The 23,657-nt window shown below is 37.8% G+C and overlaps 1 protein-coding gene across 1 annotated transcript in view; it reads right to left on the bottom strand.

The window, feature by feature from the left end:
• DCDC1 (doublecortin domain containing 1) overlaps nt 1-23,657 on the bottom strand; it is a gene marked incomplete at its 3' end in the record, with an annotated part of 316,122 nt that overhangs the window by 173,279 nt on the left and 119,186 nt on the right. The window contains 1 exon segment of the mRNA XM_081100231.1: nt 6,177-6,269. Coding sequence (XP_080956357.1) covers nt 6,177-6,269 — 93 coding nt within the window.

The raw sequence follows: 23,657 nt of genomic DNA, 5'->3' as shown, positions 1-23,657 counted from the left end.
TGAAATCAATCTACACTAATAAAAGAGAAAAATGGTAATTGGCGTACGGCGGTACCGTTTTCATTGGCTAATCAGGGCTATATGCAAATTAACTGCCAACTAAGATTGGCAGTTAACTGCCAACAAGATGGCGGCTAATTTGCATATGTAGGCACAATGCAGGGAGGCGAAAGGGAAAGCAGGAAGAAGCCCCCTGCCACTGACAGTGATCTGAAACCCAGGGGGGAGGTAAGAGCTGGGGGGCAGTTACCTGCCCCCCAGCCATGATCGGAGAATCAGGCGCCTTTGCTGCCCTGGCCAGTGATAGCAGGAAGTAGGGGTGGAGCCAGCGATGGGAGCTGGGCAAGGTCGAAGCTGGCAGTCCCAGGAGCTAGGGGTCCCTTGCCTGGGCCTAAAGCGAAGCCCACGATCGCGACGCCCCCCGCTGCCACTGCAGGTCCCCGCTGCCTGGGTCGGACGCCTAGGCCAGAGGCGTTAGGCCTGGGCAGGGGCGGAGCCTGCAACCGCGGGGAGCTGGGGGTCCCCTGCCCAGGCCTGACACCTCTGCCGGAGGCCTCAGGCCTGGGCAAGGGGCCGATCCGGTGACTGGTGATCGGAGGGTGATGAGGGTCAACTCCTCTGACTGAGGCATCAGGCCTGGGTGGGGGGCGGAGCCGGGGATTGGGGGGATATGATGGTCCCCTTGCCCAGGCCTGAAGCCTGGGTCAGAGGCATCAGGCTTGGGCGGGAGGTGGAGCAAGCGATCAGAGGGAGATGGGGGTCCCCTGCCCAGGCATGATTCCTGGGCCAGAGGCCTCAGGCCTGGGCGGGGGCCAGAGCCAGTGATCGGGGGGAGATGGGGGTCCCCTGTCCAAGCCTGACACCTCTGGCGGAGGCGTCAGGCCTGGGCAAGGGGCCGATCAGGCGATCGGAGGGTAATGGGGGTCAATGCCTGAGGGCTCCCAGTATGTGAGAGGGGGCAGGCTGGGCTGAGGGACACTCCACACACACACACACACACACACACACACACACACACACACACAGTGCACGAATTTCGTGCACCGGGCCCCTAGTAAAAATATATTTTTAAAAAATGATGAGTAATAGCATTTCTCATTCCCAAACTAGAGACCAATACAGGCCAGCTTACTTGCTCTTACAGTTTTCTGACAAAATTAAAATCCAAGAATCAAAAGCCTTAAATAGAAAAGTTCCATTTCTGGAAAGCACCGATCCCCTTTGAGCTTATTTCCAGGGTCTTATGGTTCAGGAAGATATAATTTCATGTAGTCTTTAAAGAACACTAAATATGCAATGTATTTTGCTTGTCAGTAATACTGCTATCTTTAATTTTATATAGCACAGTGTGTGTTATAGAAAGCCAAAGAAAGAAGGGAAGAGAAGGGAAGGGAAGGGAAGGGAAGGAAAGGGAAGGGAAGGGAAGGGAAGGGAAGGGAAGGGAAGGGAAGGGAAGGGAAGGGAAGGGAAGGGAAGGGAGAAAGAAAGAAGGGAAGGAAGGGAGGAAGGAAGGAAGGAAGGAAGGAAGGAAGGAAGGAAGGAAGGAAGGAAGGAAGAAAAAAAAGAAAAATTATTTTTGGCTTTGATTTGAGAGCATTTTTATACATGACTGATTTTACTGTCACAATCCATAGCCTTTCACTGATAGGGGATTTCATGTGACATCAGAAATCAACCAACCATACAACTGATGATGTCATTTGCAGTTTAAACTAAACAACTGTTGTTGGTTAAAGCCTTAAAAGTTTCATTTCCTATGAATTCTTCACTGCTCCACAAGTTCTACAATTTTTGCTATTTTCATTGGCATCATGATTATTTGTTAATGTATGTCAAATTTCATTTCAGCAGTTATCACTTTTTTTAACAAATGACTAAAAACCAGCAAGTTAAATGTTTTAGAAAAAATATTTGTTAAACATATTAGAAAATATAAGAAGAATTCTGCCATTGATGTTTTGATGAAATTCCATCCAATTTTATTAAAACTTTGTAACTTTACATATTCATAAGGTCTTTTAGCCTCAAAGTGTGATATTTTGTTTCTCAATTATTGTGATAATTAGTTACCCTTAAAAGTAACCCTAAAGATGAACTAATTCATATACCAAAATAGGGTAGGTAATACAATACTTCTGAATTACTTTATATAATATAATTTTTTTTTTCAAATCACAGATGTTACTAAAAGGGGAAAAATGTTCTTTAAATTCTTCATCATGATCTTTTTTTTCCTGCAAATCCCTTTTTCCCCCTCTCTACAAAGGCAATGTGAATAGGAGTAAAAGAAGACAAAACTTGACCTTTTGTGATCCCAGCATTAATGGGTCTGTTCATAATTCAATCTATGTGTGTGTGGGAGCATCCATGTGGAAACATAGAGGCCCGAGAGACATAAAGCCTTTCCCTTTAAACATTATCTGACCCTATCAGTCCCATTCACAAGAGAAGGCTTACGTATGCATATGCTGAAAAAATGCACCATCTCATTGTGCAGTGGAAAGCTTACACATTCTACTCCTCACTCTCCGTGGAAATGCTGCACGGAAGTGACACTTGTTCAGAATTTGAGAGAGTGACAAATGAGCAGAAGATAACAAAAAAATTGAGTATTCTGAGGAGGAAACAAACTAAACTTCTGAAAGAATGTAAATGCACACCTGTCTATAAACATACATGTAGGTTTTTACATAACATGCAGGGCAGTTTGGTCATGTTTTCTGATACATTCATGCAACTCTTGAATTTAATTATAATTCTCAAGATGATTTAGAATCATTACATAATATTTTGTTTGTAATCATTCTAAAATGTATACATATTCAAGTTGTACATTCTGAGCTACAAATTCTGAATACTGTACTCCGGCTACAATGAATGACTCCTGGAGAAGCTCCTGGATTTTATAGTGATGAGGTCAAAGTTCAGCTGTCTTCCTGAATTCTATGTGGCCTTGAGTCCATCTATGTTGTAAGGAGGACCTGAGAGCACTTTGCACTGAACTCTCACTTGAAATCAGTACTACGGGCAGCATCCTCTATGTTAGGAATGTCATCTTGGCATGTAACATACAGCCAGGATGGGCTCAAAGCCAGGTGAGCACTTAAACTGAAGACCAAGAAACTTTCTAATTCACAACATAATTAAGAAGAACCAGAAAGGGGCATGGAGATGAAAATTAGTATTTTAAACTTCCTAAAATCTCTTCTTGGTTTCAGGCCCCAGAGTACAATGTTTTTCAGATTAAAAAGTGAACATAATCCAGACTTGAATGACTGAAGACAAGAAAATATGGGGACCTGTGAGCAAAATTCAGTATCTCTTGATTTGGAAGCTGCAGGGTAACTACAAGGAAACCTAACATGGTACCATCTCTTCTTTCCACCACTTTGATTACTCTCAGCTTTTTAAGTTTCCTAGGCTACTGTTAGGAAGTAGATCTATCTTATTTCCTGCCATAGGTCCCTTATGTGCTGACTTTAGGCTGATTCGAGAGTCTAACATCCCCATCTACACATGAGGAAAGAGGTGATTAAAAGTAGAAATATTTTAAATGTCTTTATCACCCACTTGACTATGTTGATGGCATTGAGGATGATGTCAACTATACCTTTTGAGGAAGCAATAAGAATGTGTTTCACTGACCTCTAACTACAGGAGCATAATTTTCCAACGGTCCCAGCTACTGTGCTCTGAAATCCATCACCAAGTTGGTACCAATGGCTGAGAAAACCAAGTCACAGGACTCCTCTGTTAGACAATTTTGGCTCAAGGATACACCACCAGCTTTGCTGAACCTTCCTTAGACTGCACAACAGTCTAGGATGCTTCTACCCAGTCTTCCTTTCTTCTTTCTTCCCTGGTGCTCAAATGTCTCTCAGCATCACCCATAGCTTTCCCCATTTTCTCTCATAGGCATTTCTTCTAATAAAATGCATACACATCTATTCACACCTAGGTATTTACTTTTCAGATAACCTGGAATAACACACTTTTAAACCAACAATAATGAATTACATGCAGCTTTCCAGCAGACCATTTTCTAAAAGTTTTATATAGTTTAACTAAGTCATTACCTCAAAGTGGTCTGATGATGAATACATTATTATTCTTCCCAGTTTTCATGTAGAAAAATTACATGAAATCAAACCAGATTTTAAGATAAAACTATAGGAATCAGAATTCTAAATCTCAGGTTTTATGATGTTTAATTTAGGTTTTTAAAATATCTAAAAATATAGTATTTTATAAAAAAGTAAATTATGGTAAAAAATAAGTATTAAAGTAATCTCCTTTCCAAAACTTTATACTTCTCTTCACCATCACAAGTTCACATCTCTGTATGTGAATTAGGGCCAAAACTGGATGTCACTGACTTTTTCTAACCAAAATACTAAAATTACAACTCAATATTAATATAATCACTTTCAAAGTAATGATGTTGAAATTATTTTCATAGTATATGGAATATTCCACACACATACACACAGCTGATCAAGCAGACATATAACCAAATAAAGTACTGTGCAGGTACATAGGTACTAAACAGATATTAAGGTGATAATAAAGAAGAAATACTAAATATGCATAAAACTGTTGGACTTTCCAGAAAAAATAATTTTCATTCACAGTGTTGCTAGCAAAGTAGCATTCAAAATTATGTATTTAGTATCATGATCATTTTCCTGGGCCATCTCAAGCTTTCAGTTCCATTGAAGCTGCAATTTTGCATAAAATATCAAAGAGTAAACAATTACTAGTACAATATTTAAAGGGCAGGAAATACTTAATTTTTTTCATTTTTTAATTTCCTATTTATCTCTAATAATAATTTGTGTTATAGATATAATTTTAATTATACTAATTAAAGATATTTATTTGCATTTTCTAAAGTTTACCATACCAAGATACATGATACAGTCATTTTAAAGTTACTCTCCAACTGTGATAAAATAAATCACAGTTTTATTTTTTAAATAAATAGAAGACAACATTTTAAAATTTAAAATGTTAATTTAAATGTTAAATGTTAATTTTTATCATTAAAAACCTTCTCTTTTAACTTGTTAATATTAAGTGGAATGAGAACTATAACTTAAATCTATACAACTGTTATTTGTTACATCTTAGTAATTATTCAACTTGAATTTTTCTTATGAGATATTTCCTACTGTGATTACCAATCAATGTTGGCAATATAGTCTTTAATACTGGGCATATATCACTCCCAAATATTAAAGTAGTCTCTGACATAAGACTTGAATTCACTCAGGAAAATGCATTGTACCTGCTCATCTATTGTAAAATACATAGTTAACGAAAGAGATATAATCAAAATAAGAAAATACTAAAAAATCTAAACCTTGCATAGATTTATTTGCTAAAATGTCGAGTTACATGAAAGTTTAATTTTTAAATATTGACACTATCCTATTCTTTAAGTTGCTTGTAGATTTTATTTACTGACAGTGGTACATGGAAATGAGCAAAACCATCATCTGGTTTCAGAAAGATTAAATGCTTTTGTATACCAGGAAACTACATAAAAATCATTTTCCCCTTTTGTCTAACACTACTTTTGTATTAAAATTTCATTTATGGACGATGATGCTGTCAGCTTCACAGCATGAGCTCTGGAGAGAAGAAGGTTTGCTCTAATGGTTCTTCATTACAATATTGACAACAGAATCTTATGATTAGCTCACTTAGGCTTGACATTGGTAAACCACAGTTTTTCCTTGATAACAGAAAACATCGTTAGCATTTCTAAAATTCATAACAATAATTCTACTCCTAGAAAGTCAGAAAATACAAATAAGATTTAGTATTTATTTAAAGTCTAAGAAAATTGTAATGGTTTTCCTCCTAGCACACTTTATAATTTTCAGATTCAAGTCACATATAATAACTTCCTAAATTGAGATCTTTATGAGAAATTATTCCAAAACATTTTTCAGAAAATTACAATATGACTTAATCTTTCAAGCATATAATTATTTTTCAAGCTTCCTATATCAATAAAATGATTTCCAGTTTTGATCAATTTTTCCCATTATGTTGTTATCAGGTAACTATATATAGTTGGTTCACTACCAGACCCAAGTAAAATTTGTCTTAATTTTAAAATTAGTGTTCATTGCGATGTTACAATATAGTTTAAAAAGTAAGTTCCTTACTTCTTCCTGTGCCTTATGGAGTTCCTTTGCTGTCATTGAAAGAACGATTTTTTCAGTAATTTTATCTTTCTGTTCATCCACAGCCAGGTTCAACTAGAAAAAAAAATAGGCATCTGTTTATACCTAATAGCAACCTTTATTCAAAGAACTAACTTAGCACAATCATGAAATCTAATTTCAAATACTTATGTGAAAATGAATTAATTCCATTGAGATAAATAAGTCTAAAGTTTATTTTTATATTTAAAACATTCAACACTGACTTTTTCACTTCCACTTTTGTTGCTTTTAAATTTACTGAGATATGATTTGGGAGGGAATCCTTCACTGCAGATAGTTGACAATGGTGACTATTATTTAAAGTCATTTTATCAAAATGAGCATAGCAGCTTTTTAAAACTAGGCTGATAGTTCATCTTTTAGTCTTTTATTGCCAGTAGGGAATAAATTGGCTGCTGTTATGTCAGGATAACAATTCAAGAACATAAACCAAAGGCAAATGTCAATTCAAACACTCTAGAATGGTACAAAATGGTTTATAATATTTCACAACAAAGGATAATGTATCTGAAATACCTGAACAGTTACCTCTGATCTGCTCTATTCACAAAGCCAGATAAAGGTCTTCTGCTACTGCCACTAACTCTTGTTATAAAAAGTGAATGTAGTCCATTCTATATTTCTTTATAAACAGTCCCCATGGAAACAAAATACTGTTTTCAACAAAAGGAAAACGCTAAACTCACTCAATGATATTCACTCAATAGACTGGCATTAATAGAAAGAAAGGAAATAGCCTGATACTGAATCCTCTGAATTGGAATCTTAAACAGTTAGTTCTTAAACAATGGACTTTCCATGTTGTCTCTCCTTATTGAGGATTAAAAATGAATAATAACCATATTTTTTGCTTTGTTTTGTACCAGTATGTTTTGCTAATGTTGTTATTGTTTTAAAGAGGCCTCAATTGTATGCCTGACCATTAATCTTTAATCCATACCCTGCCTGAAGACCCACTCTTATACTTGGGATAAAATGGGGGTAGAGCCAATGATATGGCCTCCTCAATCTAACTATGTATATATGCTATATGAGTAATATCACACCTGTGAACTCTTTTTAAAAATATATATTTTTATTGATTTCAGAAAGGAGGAGAGAGGGAGAGAGAGATAGAAACATCAATGATGAGAGAGAATCATTGATTGGCTGCCTCCTGCATGCCCCACACTGGGGATCGAACCCACAACCCAGGCATGTGCCCTGACCAGGAATCGAACCATGACCTCCTGGTTCATAGGTCAACACTCAACCACTGAGCCACACAGCTGGGTGTACCTGTGAACTCTTCATCTACTGATATGTGATAGAGCTCAGTATATCAAAGATTTTGTTTTGATGGAGAGGAAAGACCCAGGAATCTTTAGTTAGTCTGATGACCAGCCTAGATAAGTAGCTGACAAACATTTGTATGAAGGGCCAGATAGTAAATATTTTAGGCTTGGGAGTGGGTATACAGTCTGTTGCAATTATTCAACTAAGGCCTGATAACATGAAATAGACAATATATAAATGAATGAGTGTAGCTATGCCTCAATAAAACAAAAAAACAAACAAGTGGCAGGCAGCCTGATCTCTGTCCTAGATTGAGAACTTACTAAAAACAAGTTTTTTAAAAAAACATGTAATGTGCATGATGACTATAGTTAACAATGCTATATGGTATTTTTAAAAGTTTCAAGAGATCCTAAGAGTTCTCCTCACAAGGTTAAAAAATTGGAGTTTTCTTTGTATATATGTGAGATGATGGAAATTAACTAAACTTACTGCGGTTATCATTTCACCATACATGAAAGTCATTATGCTATATACCTTAAACTTACACAGTACCATATGTCAATTACACCTCAATAAAACTGGGCTAAATATCATGTGAGTCTATTCTTAGGCTCATTCTCCCCGAGGAATATATTTTCCTGTGCTATAGCAATAAAATAAAATTAAAAACACCACAATATTATAAAATACCAAGTATCAAACTCAACTTCCATTCATGGAATCCTATCTGTAAACTGAGGCACAACATACTGTGTCAAGTCTTCATGGTTATTTCTTTATTGGGAGATTCTCATCTCAGGAGTCGGTAAGTGGAGTGGAGTGTGACTGGGGAAATATTCACCAATCTCATCTATTCTTTACATAATTGATTTCCAAATGCAAAAACATTCAGAGCAGATATTTTTGAAGTGAAGCAAAACAAAACAAAAACATAACCACAAAACTCAATACCACAAGCTGTAAGTTAGATTCTAATGAAGTCTCTCAGAGGACCACGGCATTTAGAACTGCTTCCAAGGAACTCTTTGAAGTTGGGAATTCTTTACCTTTGAAAGAGCTACAGTTAGAAAAATCACCTTTATTCCAATACTCAACATTCAAGGAAATACTGTACGTAAGCTTGAGGGGAAAAACATCAACAGTACTGAAAAGCACCATATGCATAGTACCAATAATGCCAAATAGAGAATCCAGCAAGACATTGGAAATTAAATGGTCAATAAAATATAAGGATATACACACAGGGCCCTTTCCGGAAACAGACCAGCCATTGAGAGAGAAAGAGAGAGAGAGAGAGAGAGAGAGAGAGAGAGAGAGAGAGAGAGAGAGAGAGATTGATTTAATACAATCACTTAGAGAAAATTCTTGAAAATAAAATGTCAAATTCAGAGAGTGCCTTTTCACCCTAAGGTATTAATAATATGCAATACTAATAACATCTCTCCCTCACATCCCAGGACATGACAACAATAGTAGGATTCTTCTCTCCTATCACTTTAGAAGAGGGCATCCTGTTTCTTTATTAAAATAAAACTAGACGCTTTTGATTTGCTGTTCTTATCTAAAATGCATGAGATATTTTTTTTTGTCAATGGGTTTGTAATTTCTGAGGCTAATTTTTGTGTATAAAGAGGGTGTATGTGTTATGTGCCATAGAGTCAGCCCTGATTCCTGGTGACCCTATAAATGAGTAAGGTCCACAATGTCCTATCCTAGAATAAAAACCTCAAATTAACTTCAAATTAAAAAACATATAATAAAGATGAAGCTTGTGGGCATTACCCTAAGTAAAATAAGTCACACAGAGAAAAACAAAATTCTGTTTAAAGGCTAATTGTGTAAACACTTTGATATGTAGTAAGATAAAATCTATTTTATAGTAGAAAATTCCTCTAAAGTAAAACTCTAGAGTCCAATCATTAGTGTTTTTATAAAAGGTACAAGTAATAAAATAAGCTGGTGTGTTCGGTTTACCTAACTCATATTGACATTCCATTTAAGTGCTGACTAAAGAGGGAAGAGCTATTAGTCCAACCAAACTAAGGGTTCTGAACTGTAGTTCTGCATGTAGTTTTCTTTGTATTCAGAAGAACAGCTAATGACTCAAGTGTGACATATATGATGTATGTTGTGTATAAAGTCCTTAATAAATCAACATAACCCAACAAGAAATTAAATCTATCAAAAATTGATGTCTTTGACCAGTAAATATTGATTTATTAATAAATGATTTGATCCATAGTTTACATGCAGATCAATACAGGCAATACAGTTCAGCATAAACAGGAAGACAATCAGCCTTCATATATATTGACAATTTTCCCAATGGTCTGTTAATATACAAAAGACTGGGACAAATTACTTATTTATATATACAAAACATGGTTATAAAGGCCAGCTGCAGGTATTTTTTTGGAAAGTGCATTTTAATAAGGTTCTATTCAGTTAGGGAACAAATGGGGAAGAAGTAGTTTGCACTACAGAGTTTTAGCGCAAGAGCTTTCTCTTTTTCTAACCACAAAATCAATCATTTGTCCAGACTGTGGGAGTCAGAGTTAGTTACTGAAAAGAGCTCCGTATATAAACAAGTCAATAACTCATTGTGTGTTATTGTCCAGCTGAAGAAGTCGGCTTTCAAAAAGCTGCCCCTGCTTCTCTCAGAATGAATGTCACTGTATTCAGGGACTGGGAGAGAGTCCTTTGTTTCTAGCCATTGCTGGCTGCCATTTATGTATGGGAACAGGAGGTGGCTGCTAGGAGTGTGGGGGAAGCCATTATTTGGAATGGTGGATGTCCAGGAAAAACTCTAAATTTTGTCAACATAAATAATTTGTGCCTGGAAATGCGTTCATAGAATCAATAAAGAATGGCTACATACACAAAATATTTGGTAAAAGAATTAAGTAATAATGAGTCTGTGTCATTTATATTTTTGGTTTCTTACATATCAATGAAAATTAATCCAAAATATATAGGCAATGGTCAGAAAAGTTCAAATGTATAAAAATCAAACTAATAAATAGGTAAATGTGTCAAATAAATGCTACCTGCCATTTGGGACTCCCAAATGGGGTTTTCAAAGTGTGTGTGTGTGTGTGTGTGTGTGTGTGTGTGTGTGAATTTGTTTAGGAACGATTTTATGTATTAAACACTTGTGGTAAGTTAAAGAAATGTGAACTACTTTTAACTTAAAATTAGTTGAAATATCCTTTAGAATTTAACTGAACCTAAAATTCATAAGAGATAAAAATTTCTATACTCTTATGCATTTGATCTTAAAATTTATTTAAGCCCAACTATTTATTCAGAATCAAACCAGGGACTATAGAGAAACACCAGACCAAGATTCAAGGTTTATAATTAGACTGGGCAAATAAAAAATACATATTGATATGTTTAATAAATGGTCCTTATGGTGAAGCATGCTCTCTGAAATCTTTAAACACTATCGTAGCTTATACATATACTAGAGGCTCAGTGTGCATGAAATCGTGCACGGTTAGGGTCCCTAGGCCTAGCCTGGCCTCCATTGCATGGCCTCTGCCACCCTGCGACACTCCGTGACACTCACAGCCCCTCGACTGCTCTGCGAGGCTCCCCTCACCCATCAACTACTCCATGAAGCTTGCTGCTGCCCCGAAAAGCTCGCTGCTGGACGCTCCGTGAAACTTCCCCCGCCCCGCCACTGCTCTGCGAGGCTACCCCCACCGTGACTGCTCCGTGAAACTCCCTTGCCCCGACAACTGCTTTGCTAGCCCAGGTGACTGCTCCGCTTAGCTCACGGCTGCCCTGTGAAGCAGCCCACTGCAGCTCAACAGTCCCAAGTCCCACCCCGCCGCCAGCTCCCCCTCATGGTGAGCAGCTCGGGGGCCAGGGGAGGTGGGGACCGAGAGGTGCTCCATGCACTTCATGTGACCGGTCACCCGTTCAGTCGCGACGGCACCTAGCTCTTCATATATATTACGATATCAGAGGGGGAGAGAGAAAGAGAGGTAGAAACATCAACAATGAGAGAGAATCATTGATCAGCTGCCTCCTGCATGCCTCACACTGGGGATCAAGCCGGCAATTGGGCATATGCCCTGATTGGGAATGGAACTGTGACCTCCTGGTTCATAGGTCGAAGCGCAAACACTGAGCTATGCTGCCTGGACGAACTTAGCTCTTAATTAGATAAAAAGTTGAAGTTGGGCCTAACCAGTTTGGCTCAGTGGACAGAGTGTCGGCCTGCGGACTCAAGAGTCCCAGGTTTGATTCTGGTCAAGGGCATGTACCTTGGTTGCGGGCACATCTCCAGTAGGGAGTGTGCAGGAGGCAGCTGATCAATGTTTCTCTCTCATCGATGTTTCTAACTCTCTCCCTTCCTCTCTGTAAAAAATCAGTAAAATATATTTTTTTTAAAAAATGTTGAAGTTGTAGGGAAGAAGACAATTGGGAATGTAGAACTTAATCCAACTGATCCATCCCATTTCCCCTCACAAATTAGAAAACCACAGAATTAAATAATATAACATGCTTTCACAGGCAATAATTGTACAAGGCATTTTTCTAGGTACAAACGGATTAGTGGAGAAGTGCCATATGGTTGAGGAAATAATTAAAAACAATAGAAAATGATAATTTATGGCATGAGGTAGATCACAATTAGATGGAGGTAAAAACAATACAATCTATAAGTATAAAGAACAAAACTATTATTTGGATATGGAATGGCTAGAGACGGAAAGGCATAAATTATGGGTAGTATCAAGCTAAGAAAAGGAGAAGTGATACTATAGGTCAATATTATTAATAAATATTAATATTACTTACTAATTAATTACATGATGAAATTCATTCTAAATACAGCTAGTGAGGTGGCTTGACATGGCTTGGGGAAGGAGAGGAGAAAAGACAAGCTGAGCCTTGAAGGATAAGCAGAAAGGGCATAGCTGATCCAAGTGAGCCAGACTAAGGCACTGGTCTGATCACAAGGAATGTTTCATACTGGGGAACAAGGACTAGATTGTTAGTGTGAACCTCCCATATCTAAATTTATTAATCTATTTTATTTTTAGCTTTTCAGGAAAGTATCTCTATATATAAAAAGCCAGCTACTGTAATGGCCATAAGGACCATTAGGCAGCGGGGCCTGCCCACCAGTCGCTATGACGCTCACTGTGGCCAGTGAACTGGCCAATCAGGGGGTGGTGCCAGCGGCCAACCTCACAGCCCCTCCCCCCTGCCGGCCTGCCCCTGACCGGACTCTCCCACCCTGATCAAGAGTGGGGCAGCTGGCCAAACGTCCCCTCTCTTTGCCCGCCCCCCCCAACCAACCCCACCCCTGATAAGCCAGCCCCACCACAATAGGCCTGCAGCCCCTCCCCCTGGTCAGCTCACCCCTGATCAGACACCCCCACCCCAATAGGGGGCAGGGCTGGGTGGGCAACCTCCTGCAGCCCCAAGCCCCCAGCAGGCAATGCTCCCAATGGGCCCCCACCACCCTAATCAGCCTGCAGCCCTCCCTCTGGCCAGCCCCACCCCTGATCACCACCCCACTGCAGTAGGGGGCGGGGCAGCTGTCCAACTTCCCCCAGCCCTTCCCCCCAGCTGGCCCCACCCACTATGGGCCACCACCACCCTGATAGGCCCCTAGCCCCTCCCCCCAGCTGGCCCCACCCCTGATCACCCCCCCACCCCCACCCAGCCCCACCAGAGATCAACCCCCCACCCTGATCAGGGGCAGGGCTGACTGGCCAACCACCCGTGGCCCCTCCCCCAGGCCACTGGCTCCCAATCGGCACCTCCAGCCTCATTTGGGGGTGGAGCCAGCCAGCTCACCACCCACAACTCCTCCCCATGGCCAACCTGCCCCCAATCGGCCCCCCAACCCCAATTGGGGGTGGGGCCTGCTGTCCAATCACCCACAGCCCCTTCCCTCAGCTGGTGCACAAAACCTGTGCACCACGCCTCTAGTTTAATAATAAAATTATTTGACTCAAAGTAGCCATAATCACAATAGCCAAAAGATAGAAGCAACCCAAATGTCCATCAACAAAAAAATGGATAAACAACATGTGGTATCTAGATATAGTGGAATATTATTCAGCCTTAAAGGAAGGAAATACTGACAAATGCTACAAAATGGATGAACCTTGAAAACATTATGCTAAGTGAAATAAGACATGCACAGAAGGACAAATATTTTGATTACACATATATGAAGTACCTAGAGTAATCAAATTCATAGAGATGGTGGTTGCCAGAAGCTAGGGGGAGAGGGGAGTGAGGTGTTAGTACTTAATGGGTACAGAGTTTCAGTTTGGGAAGATGAGAAGTCCTGATGGACAGTGGTAATGGTTGCACAGCAATGTGAATGCACTTAATGCCTCAGAACTATACACTTAATAATGGTTAAAAGGGAAATTTTAGGCTATGATATTTTACCATAATAAAAAATTAACCATAATGTATTTTTAATAAGAAAAATATTCATATTTATTTTTTAAAATCTCTCTTGAAAGAGTGCAGTAGAGCCTTTCAATTCACACAAATTAGACAAGAACATGAAATACTGAAAAATTTAATTATGAATGTTGTAAAGTATTATTTCCCTATTCAAATATGCACACAAACTGAAACAAGATAAACAGTGTCAATTTGTTTAAACTATGGTAAGACAACTTTGGATGCATAAAAATAGTTGGTAAATTGACTTGCAGTGATCACTTTGTTTCTATGTAAATACACCCTTCCAAAGTATCTGAGATTACTCCAAAGCAGTTGCTTTCCTGAGTATTTTATGTATTCCTTCCCAGTATCATTTGCACAATTACTGGGGATTTATGCCAGTAATAATACTTACCTACTTCAAAGGCTATTAAGAAAATCAAGTGAGCCCTAACCGGTTTGGCTCAGTGGATAGAGCATCGGCCTGCGGACTGAAGGGTCCCAGGTTCGATTCCCATCAATGGCATGTACCTTGGTTGTGGGCACATCTCCAGTAGGGAGTGTGCAGGAGGCAGCTGATCGATGGTTCTAACTCTATCCCTCTCCCTTCCTTTCTGTAAAAAAAAAATCAATAAAATATATATTTTTTTAAAAATCAAATGAGATTTTTAACCTGGAAAAATCACATCATAAACTACAAAGCACCATGCAAATATTTTTATTATCAAAGAATTAATAAAGCAAAGGTCAACTTTTGCCCTGGTGCAATCCCAAACATCACATTTTCTAAAAACAAGTCTGAATTAGTAATTACCAAATGGTTGCTTTCCTCCAGCCAAACTTACTGCCAAAATATTCTTCATCATCTCTAATCCACATAGGGACAAAAAGCTACACTGGTTTCCACTCTGGGATTTTTTAAATTGATTTTTAGAGAAAGAGAGGAATGGAGAGAGAAGAGAGAGAAGAGAGAGAGAGAGAGAGAGAGAGAGAGAGAGAGAGAGAGAGAGAGAGAGAGATAAAAAGCATCCATTTGTCCTTCCACTCATTTATGCATTCATTGGTTAATTCTGGTATGTGCCCTGACTAGGGATTGAACTCACAACCTTGGTGTTTGGGGACAACATTCTAACCAACTGAAGGGTTCTCCCTGGGATTTTTAAGTACAATTTCACAGGGTAAACACTTTCTGAAACTCTTTGGATATCTTCTCCCTGATCCAGCCAGATTTGCATTTATAGAGAATTCAGAGCAGGATGCTCCTAGCTCAATATGTCTACCATCTAGTATCAAAGAACTCCCATCTCCATTTCTCAATGCACTGTCTGTGCTTGGAATTCATTTCTGTGGGAGGTCATAGAGTCAAACACCATGACTGAGAAAGGAACGGTTATTCACAATGCAGGCAGTAAGTGTGAGCCTGGATTGCAAGGGCAATCAAATCTCATGCTTCAAGAAAGAAAATGATCATTTGCAAGGTCAGGAAGGAATTTCCTCTTCACTTTTAATAGGAAGTATCAGGCAATTTGAGGGATGAATTGTGGGGGAGGGGAAATTTATCCTGGTTCTAAAATACAAAGTATTCATGATACCCCTTCCACCAGAAAGATCAATGGATTAGCTACGTAGGTGGCATGATCCTATGTGAAAAGTTGGTATCCCGTGTTTCCTATCATTTGATGTGATACACATTTAGCTCATTTCTACCATGTGCCTCGGCAATAACCCCAAGCAATTCTTTAGTGGACAGTCATAATAATAACATTTTATTTTCCTTAATTTATTAATTTCTGATGACTTTAATGCAGCAATGCTTAAGCAATTACTTTTACTCTCACCTTAGTTTCCATACAATTTGCATAGTTTTTATGATGCAAAACCTTTCAATATGTGATTATAAGCACTTAACCATTATGTAACAATTACCTTTGCTAATTAAATAAATAAACATATAAGGTCTCATGAATAAAGTTCCTAAGACTGATCACATATTTTTAAGTATATGTACTTAAATATATTTTTGGCTATGTTGAAACATTCTAATCAACACAAGACACATATTTAACATATCTTTAATATTTGTTTTTACTTTGATATCCATTACATATGAGATTGATAATTCATACTCAGAGCTTCCCAATTTATGATATTAATTGATTTGTTACAATTGTGCTTCCAACAAGCTTTTATCTTAGCACTTAAATCTAAACATACTACATAAATGTGGCATGCTTTAGCAATGGATACTGTATAATACTTCTAAGGAGCGTCACAGATGTGTTAATCATGCTAGGATAATAACCTGAATTATAATTGAGAGTTTGTCCCCTTTGCCTTACAAAAATAACAGCTCTTAAAGGAGCACCCCTGATTTTCTAGAGGACTGTTCCGGCTGCTACTGCTGTTGTTTCTGAACCTGAGTTCTAAACTCAAGAGCAATGTCTGAGAAAATGTCAAATGTCAGTACCTGACTCTACCAGCAGGTGCTACTTGAACACCCAGGGTTATTCCCATCTCAGAATGACAGAAGGGTAAGTGAAGGGCATTCGTTGAACAGTAACAAATATCACTGCAAAGTCTTTTTAAATATTTTTATTATAGAATTCAACATTGTTTAGATCAACATCAGTCCTGGATCCATTTCCTTATACTCCCGAATAAACATAGGATCGGCAATGCTAAAATGTAACTACATTTATTTCCAGTCCTGGCTGCATTTTTATTTCTGTGAAAGTTTGGTTATGAGTAAAGAGCACAGCTGCCATTGACCCTTACTGTTTCTAGGAATTCCTTATGTTTGTACACAGATTAGAAATGATGAGATTCTATTAAAATTCATTATAACATTGCAGGAATAAAAAAAATCCTTCCCTTTCTTAGCTATTAGCTTTTTGCTTTTTTTTTTTTTTTTTGCCATACTCAGCCTGACCCAGCCTGCGAAGCTGGAAGTTGGCAGCTGTGATTGCAGTACAGATTTCACACAGTGTAATTACTGCAGTGACACTAGGACTGAGAGGTACAAAGAAAAAAAAAAAAGAGGCCCTACAGGTTATTAGCACTAAACACTGGGAGAAATCAAACGGGGAGTCAATGCGTAATTTCGAGGTCTATCAAGCCTCATCAGGAACAGCAGGGAGGAAAGTGCTTCACTTCATCATCTCACTCTCTGACTTTTGTTGAAAATTACAGTAATTAAAAAAGAGCTAAGTACTTCTCAGGCAAGGGGTCCTTTCTTTACCCATCACCTTTTAGTTGGCTGCTGATTCTCTGTGACCTTTTCCTTGGCTCGGTCTATCGCAGTCAACACGGATCTTTGTTGAATGGCTCTCTGAAACCTAATTGCTATCTGCTGGGTGATGCGGTATTGATCAGAAAAGGTGGCACAGCAAAATAAGAGTACCAACACTGTGGCCCCAGCAATCGAAAAGTAATTCCAGCCCCATAGAAACGGCCCTTCCATCCCACTTATTAGAAGCAGCTGTGATGTTGCCAAATCAATACACCACACTGGATTGCTTCTTTGACTAAAAAGCAGTCTTTTTTTTTTTTTTTTTAAGAAGTCATGTACAATCAACGGCCTCTGACTTCAAAGGACTTTGCCCTAATGCACTGTGTGAGTGAACACATTCTATGTTGGCAAACATCTTTAGTACCAGTAGTGGTGGTGATGGTGGTGGTGTTCTTTTGTTGTTGTTTTTTAAATCACTACTTTTATTTAGCTTCATAATGGAGTATCAGTGGGATGATCCATCCAGAAAACACCATTAGACATTATATCCCATCAGAAAAAAGTGCTCAAATACATTGGAAAGCATAAATTAATCTAAATGGAGCAGTTTAGTACTCAACTATTAACAACTCATTTTAACAGAAAATGCTAGTATGTGTTTTCTAAAACACTAATTCGTTAACCTCATGTTTTAGTACATATAATAAATAAATAGATGAAAGTTGAGTTGGGATTAGTTGATTTTTTAGTACATAAAGAAACTGAGTGGTTTTATAGAGAAAAAAATATTTTTGAATATACTTTGTTTTTTTAAATAAAGAAAAACTGTCATTCTATTTGCATTGAAAGAAAAATAAATAAGCATTCAGTTTTCTTTAAATTCTAGCACTTAAAATTAGATATTTTGGTAATTGTACCTAAGGAAGAAGGTACAATTTGGGGTGATTTGCTTGAAGTTGTATCAATCCTTATAATATAATATAAAGACTTTTGCAGCCAGAAATGCATAATAGTCATTCAAAGCTGATGTCATATTAAAGCTAAGAAGACAGCTCAATTTACTTTATATGTCAGGCACCAATAGCTTGATAAATTAACATTTTATTGGGAAAAGATTTCACATCAATTATTTACTAAATTTATTAAAATTGAATTATATTTTCAAGCTTCTAGTTCTCATATGATTCAAATACATCATATTTATTTAAAACTAGAGGCCCAATGCACAAAGATTCGTGTAAGAATAGTCCTTCCTTCCCCTGGCTGTCGGCACCAGCTTCCCTCCAACACCCAGGACTCGGGCCTTCACTCCAGCCACCGCCCTCCTGTAGCTCCCTCAACCCCCACACCCTGCTCATAGCAGGTTTCCCACCCAGCCCTGCCGCTCCACACCTGCATGCGGGTGCTGCCCATAGGCCTGGATCGGCCAGGGCGGGGCCAAATGCCTGTGTCATGACCATGGCGATGACCTAAGCGCCCGGGCCCGGCTGCCGCCATCTTTGTCACATCAATTTGCATATTCCCTCCTTATTGGCTGTGGGCACCACCATCTTTGTCGTGGGGTGACAATTAATTTGCATATCCCATCTTTATTAGATAGGATGCCGCCCCCCAATGGAAACATTAACTGCATCAGAAGTCATAGCAATGACATAGTTAATGGTTTGTGTATTGGGGTTTCTTTAAAGATAATTACAGGAATTAAAAAAATCAAAGCCATCAACAAATTTCCCAAAAATTTTACCTAGAATCATTATTCCAATTTTCTTCCTAAGAAGATGGTTCTATAAAACAATGTCATATAACACTAACACTGTAAGATTACGGGTATATTTTGTACTTTATCTGAGTAGTGGATTTCATTCATCTCTACATGTTTAAGGGAAATCATAAAAATTACACTGCATATAAAAATTACACAGCTGTGAAAGCTTAGACATGGAGAAATCCAGCTATATCTATTACTTTTCAAATTTGCTCTACATCATAGCCTTCAGCACCTGATTACATTTTGCTAAAGTTACCCTGCCAGCCCGTAGGTCCAGAAAATGTTTGAATTTTCCATGTCTTGGCTTAAAAAACAGAGGTTCCCAAATTTCTTCAGTTCACAGAATCGTTGGTGAACAAACATTTAAAATATTCCATGAAGCCCTGTACATTTGCAGCAGCCCACTGAGGTGTTTTGATACATAGTTTGGGAACCAAACTTAAACCATTAATTTTTCAAAACAATATTTCACTTGGGATCTAAATGTATAGAACAAAGGCAATATTTCTTATTTGTGAGTTCCAAAATATAACAATTATGTATTATAGTACCAATCAATGTGTGTGTGTGTGTGTGTGTGTGTGTATGGGAGTTTATGAACACAGAAAATTGAGTGTCTTATATAAAAGTAAGATTCTGATTTTGCTTGTTTTTATTCCTTTATTTATTTTTTCCAACCTTGGATTCCATTGTAACAGTAATTCCAAAAGAGTTTTATATAGTTTAAATAATGTTCACAGATGCTCAATTAGCTTCTGCTGAGTTACGTACCTATTACAAAATATTTAAGATTTGCTCACAAATCTCTTGGAACAATAAAATAAGGTAAAAGAGAGCCTGAAATAGTAAAATGTATAAGACCTACACTAAAATGAAAGGTGCAAATAAGCATTGTTCATATATATGTTCATCTAACATGTTTTAGGAGATGTGGACACTTTTTTTTAATTTAAATTCATTATTGTTTAAAGTATTACATAAGTCTCCTTTTCCCCCCACTGACCTCTCCTTGGTCGCTCCCACCCCCCAAGATGTGGACACTTTTAGGCATATAAAACATAACCCAAGACTTCAAATAATCAAACATCCATGGTCATGAGAATATTAATTGCTCTTATAGTCCATGAGCTTTAGGCTTTCCTATTTGTGAGCACCACTGTTTAATAACAAAATTAATTTTTTTTATTTTTACTTTAATCATTTTACTTTTTCTTTTGACTAATAAACGTGTTTTCAAATAACAAGGGTTCTTTTAATCTAGTCTTGCTTCCATCTGTAAATAATATAAAGTAAAATAATGTAGTAGATCACTATTGTTATGTGGTAATGGAATGGTTGGCCCAAAGAAACTAAGAAAAAGAAACTTTCTGAGGAAAACAGTTTGTCAACAAATCCTATAAATAAGTCTCACCTTTATTTGTGATAATTAAGTTATTAAGTAAGTACAGGGTGGGGCAAAATAGATTTACAGTGGTGAGTACATGGAACACAGAATTTATTCTTGTATTATTATTTATTAATTATTGTATTATTTTCCATATGAACAACTATAAGCCTACTTTTGCCCCACCGTATAAATGTGTTAAAAAAGCAAATGTGTGTGCTATTGTTTCCCCCAAGTCTCACTCCTCTGCCGGATTCAAAGTTCAATGAGAGTAGAAACCATGTTTGTCTTGTTCACTGTGAAAGATGCCTGACACATAGTAGGTGCTTAATGCATGTTTTTTAATAAAGTATAAAACAAATAGGAATGGGAGAAAGGGAAAGAGAGGGACAAAGGAACAAAGGGAGGAAGGAGAGAGAGGAGTACAGAATTATGGTTGGTCTCTGTGACTTTTTCACTAACAGAACCCTAAGCATTGTGCCTGGTTGAAACAGTGAATTACCCATTCTCATTTGCAAACAGGCATGGCCAATGATATATAAATACAAAATGTGGAACTTCCAAGAAAACTCTTTATGCCCTACCACACTATCTCCCTCTCAATTCTTGGAATACACATGATGACTAGGGGCCCAGTAGTTGTCCTTGGGCCATTAGAGGAAAGCCAGAGACTCTCAGAGACTTCAATCTGATGTCCTGGAGCTTCGGAACTAATGCCGGCACTGTCTCCCACCAGACTTCTCATCTAATGATTTAGCCACAGTTAAGTAGGTTGTCTGTGATATTGCAGTCAAATCTAACACTAATTAATACAGTCTCTGAAATGCATGTCATGAATTTCTGTAAGTGGAACTATTATGCAACTATATTTCACTCCACTAGTGGTGAGAAGAGGATTGGAAAAGAGACGGAAATTTATCGAAGCATAAATTTAGGAAAAAATCATTTGATGTCCAAGCAAACACATCAACAGAAAATAACTCTTACCACAAGGCAATATCATATTTGAAAATCACCAAAAAATCATTAGCTTAAATGTTGACTTGTTGAAAGTGAAAAGTTAGCTTTTCAGTAAACATTATGCTTTCATACTCAAACATCACTCTAAAAAAATTTAATAAGCCTTTCATTTGTCATGGATTTGCCACTTAATTACCTAGAATCTTCTTCTTTTCTCATCTTTTAGATTTTGTCACTGGGCAAGACTTTGTGAAAATTCTCAGATTACAACCTTCCTTCCTAAATCCAGAAAAAACTCCCTAGGCTAGGCTTCAATCTTCTAATCCATAATTACTATAATTGCTTTCTAAATTGTCTTTCCAACTACCCTTTCTTATCCATCTATCTCATCTCACCTCATCTAATCTCAAACCCTTCCATTTCATTATGTCATTTTCTGCTTATACAACACTGACCACAGGCTCTTAACCACACTTTTTACTATTATATGCTGTAGCTCTCTACTAAGTGGTAACATCCTGAGAAGACACTATGCCCATACTTTTCCATAGTTCTCAATCCTGTCCCCACATTACAACCATGTGGAGAACTTGAGAAAAAATACTGATGCCCCCGGCCAACCTCTAAAGATTCTAATTCAATTAATCTGGGTTTGGCTCAGTTACCTATATCTTTTAAAACACCTACCCACCACCATCAATCAAATCAGCACTGTAGATACAACAAGCAGACAATAAATTTTATATACCAGCCACTTCATGCCTTTATTCAAATGATGCCCTGGGTATGTGTACTCATTATACACACATGCACACACCCCTACAACCTCCCCAAATGTAATTTACCTATCCTTTGAGTTTGAAATCAAGTCCCACTTCCTTTGTAAATCATTCTTTGATGACAACTATCAACACCGATCTATCTTTTCTTTCATTCCATGTGATGTACCCACCCACCCTCAATCTCTTTAAGCAGCTTTGGTTGTTATTTTTTCTGTAACACACAATTAGCACCTCACTATATGCTGTCAAGCTGCTCATCTGTAAAATAAGCACAATGGCCTCGTTACCTCAAAAGTCACTTCCTTTGACTCTAACAATCTATGAATTTATGATTTGTCTGTACTGCCCAATTTAGCATTTATTACAGATGCTATTTCCCACTAATTTTTAAATATTTGTATATATTTTTCTGTTGTCAACTAAAGTTCAGGTCCCTTAAAGGAATGGTTTTATAGATCTATGGTATTTTTCTACCCTCAGCACCATGCCAAATGCTTAAACGTACATTGACTGATATATTAAACCAGAGTTGATATCATATAAAAAAAATGGAGATGAGTGAAGGCAAATCCTTTGAGGAAGCAGTTTTCTACAAATTAGGAGAGTGGGTTTTGAAGACAGACTGGCTGGATTATACATCCTACTCCTACACTCACCAGATATGCAGTAATATTTCTTAAGGAAATTATTTAACATCATAAGTCTCAGTTTTCTCATTTGTGAAAGGAATTAATAATAGTACCTACTCATAAGGTTATGGTAAGGATTAAATGAGAATACACACACACAGAAACACACACATACACAGACATATAAAACACAGTATGTGGCATTTAATAAGTATTTGATAAATGTTTATTATTGCTTGGATAAAGGCAATAAAATAATTAAGATTGAGGATTAAAATAATAAAGTAAGCATTTGATGACTGTGGTGAGACTGGAAATATAGATTCATACAAGTTTAATAAGTGAATTAATATGAAGTTGCAGTTCAAATACAATTAAGCACCACTCAGAGCACAGCCCTTACCTATGAGGCAGACAGAGAACCAGGCCAGGGAATAACTCACACATTCCCTTGTCCCCTTTGTCATTATCCACATTGAAAAGGGCAGTTGAATTATTCACTCAACAAATATTTATTAGTATCTGCAAGATACTGTACTAGGTGCTGAATTATAAAAAATGAGGGGTTTTTTTCATGAGTTTTTTGTGTAGTCAGAGAGATTGCACATGAATAAAACAGAAAACACAAGGCAGAAAGCTGTACTTGACCTAAGAGTTGCACACAAAAAGCAGTTTACCAGAGAAAGAAATAAGAGAGGACTTTAGGGAAGGAGTTCCAACCAAACTGGGCCTTGGAGAGACAAAGGCTTGGGTTAATGAGCACTCTTGCCTTCCCTGGTCAGAAAAAGCATAAGCTAAGGCCCAAAGAAGGAATGTGGAACACATGGGTAGGGGTGGGGGAGGTGAGTAGGGAGTAGACAATAATGGCCAAAGTCATCATTGCTTCCAAATTGAGGTAGGACATCTGGACCTTCTGTTTTTTTAATCCTTTTTGCCAAACCTGTATCTTATTTTTAAAGAAC

Source organism: Myotis nattereri (assembly GCF_964212035.1).
Source record: "Myotis nattereri genome assembly, chromosome: 9".
Lineage (NCBI taxonomy): Eukaryota > Metazoa > Chordata > Mammalia > Chiroptera > Vespertilionidae > Myotis > Myotis nattereri.
Note: the sequence above shows the minus strand (reverse complement) of the source record. Positions and strands in the feature narration are given on the sequence as shown.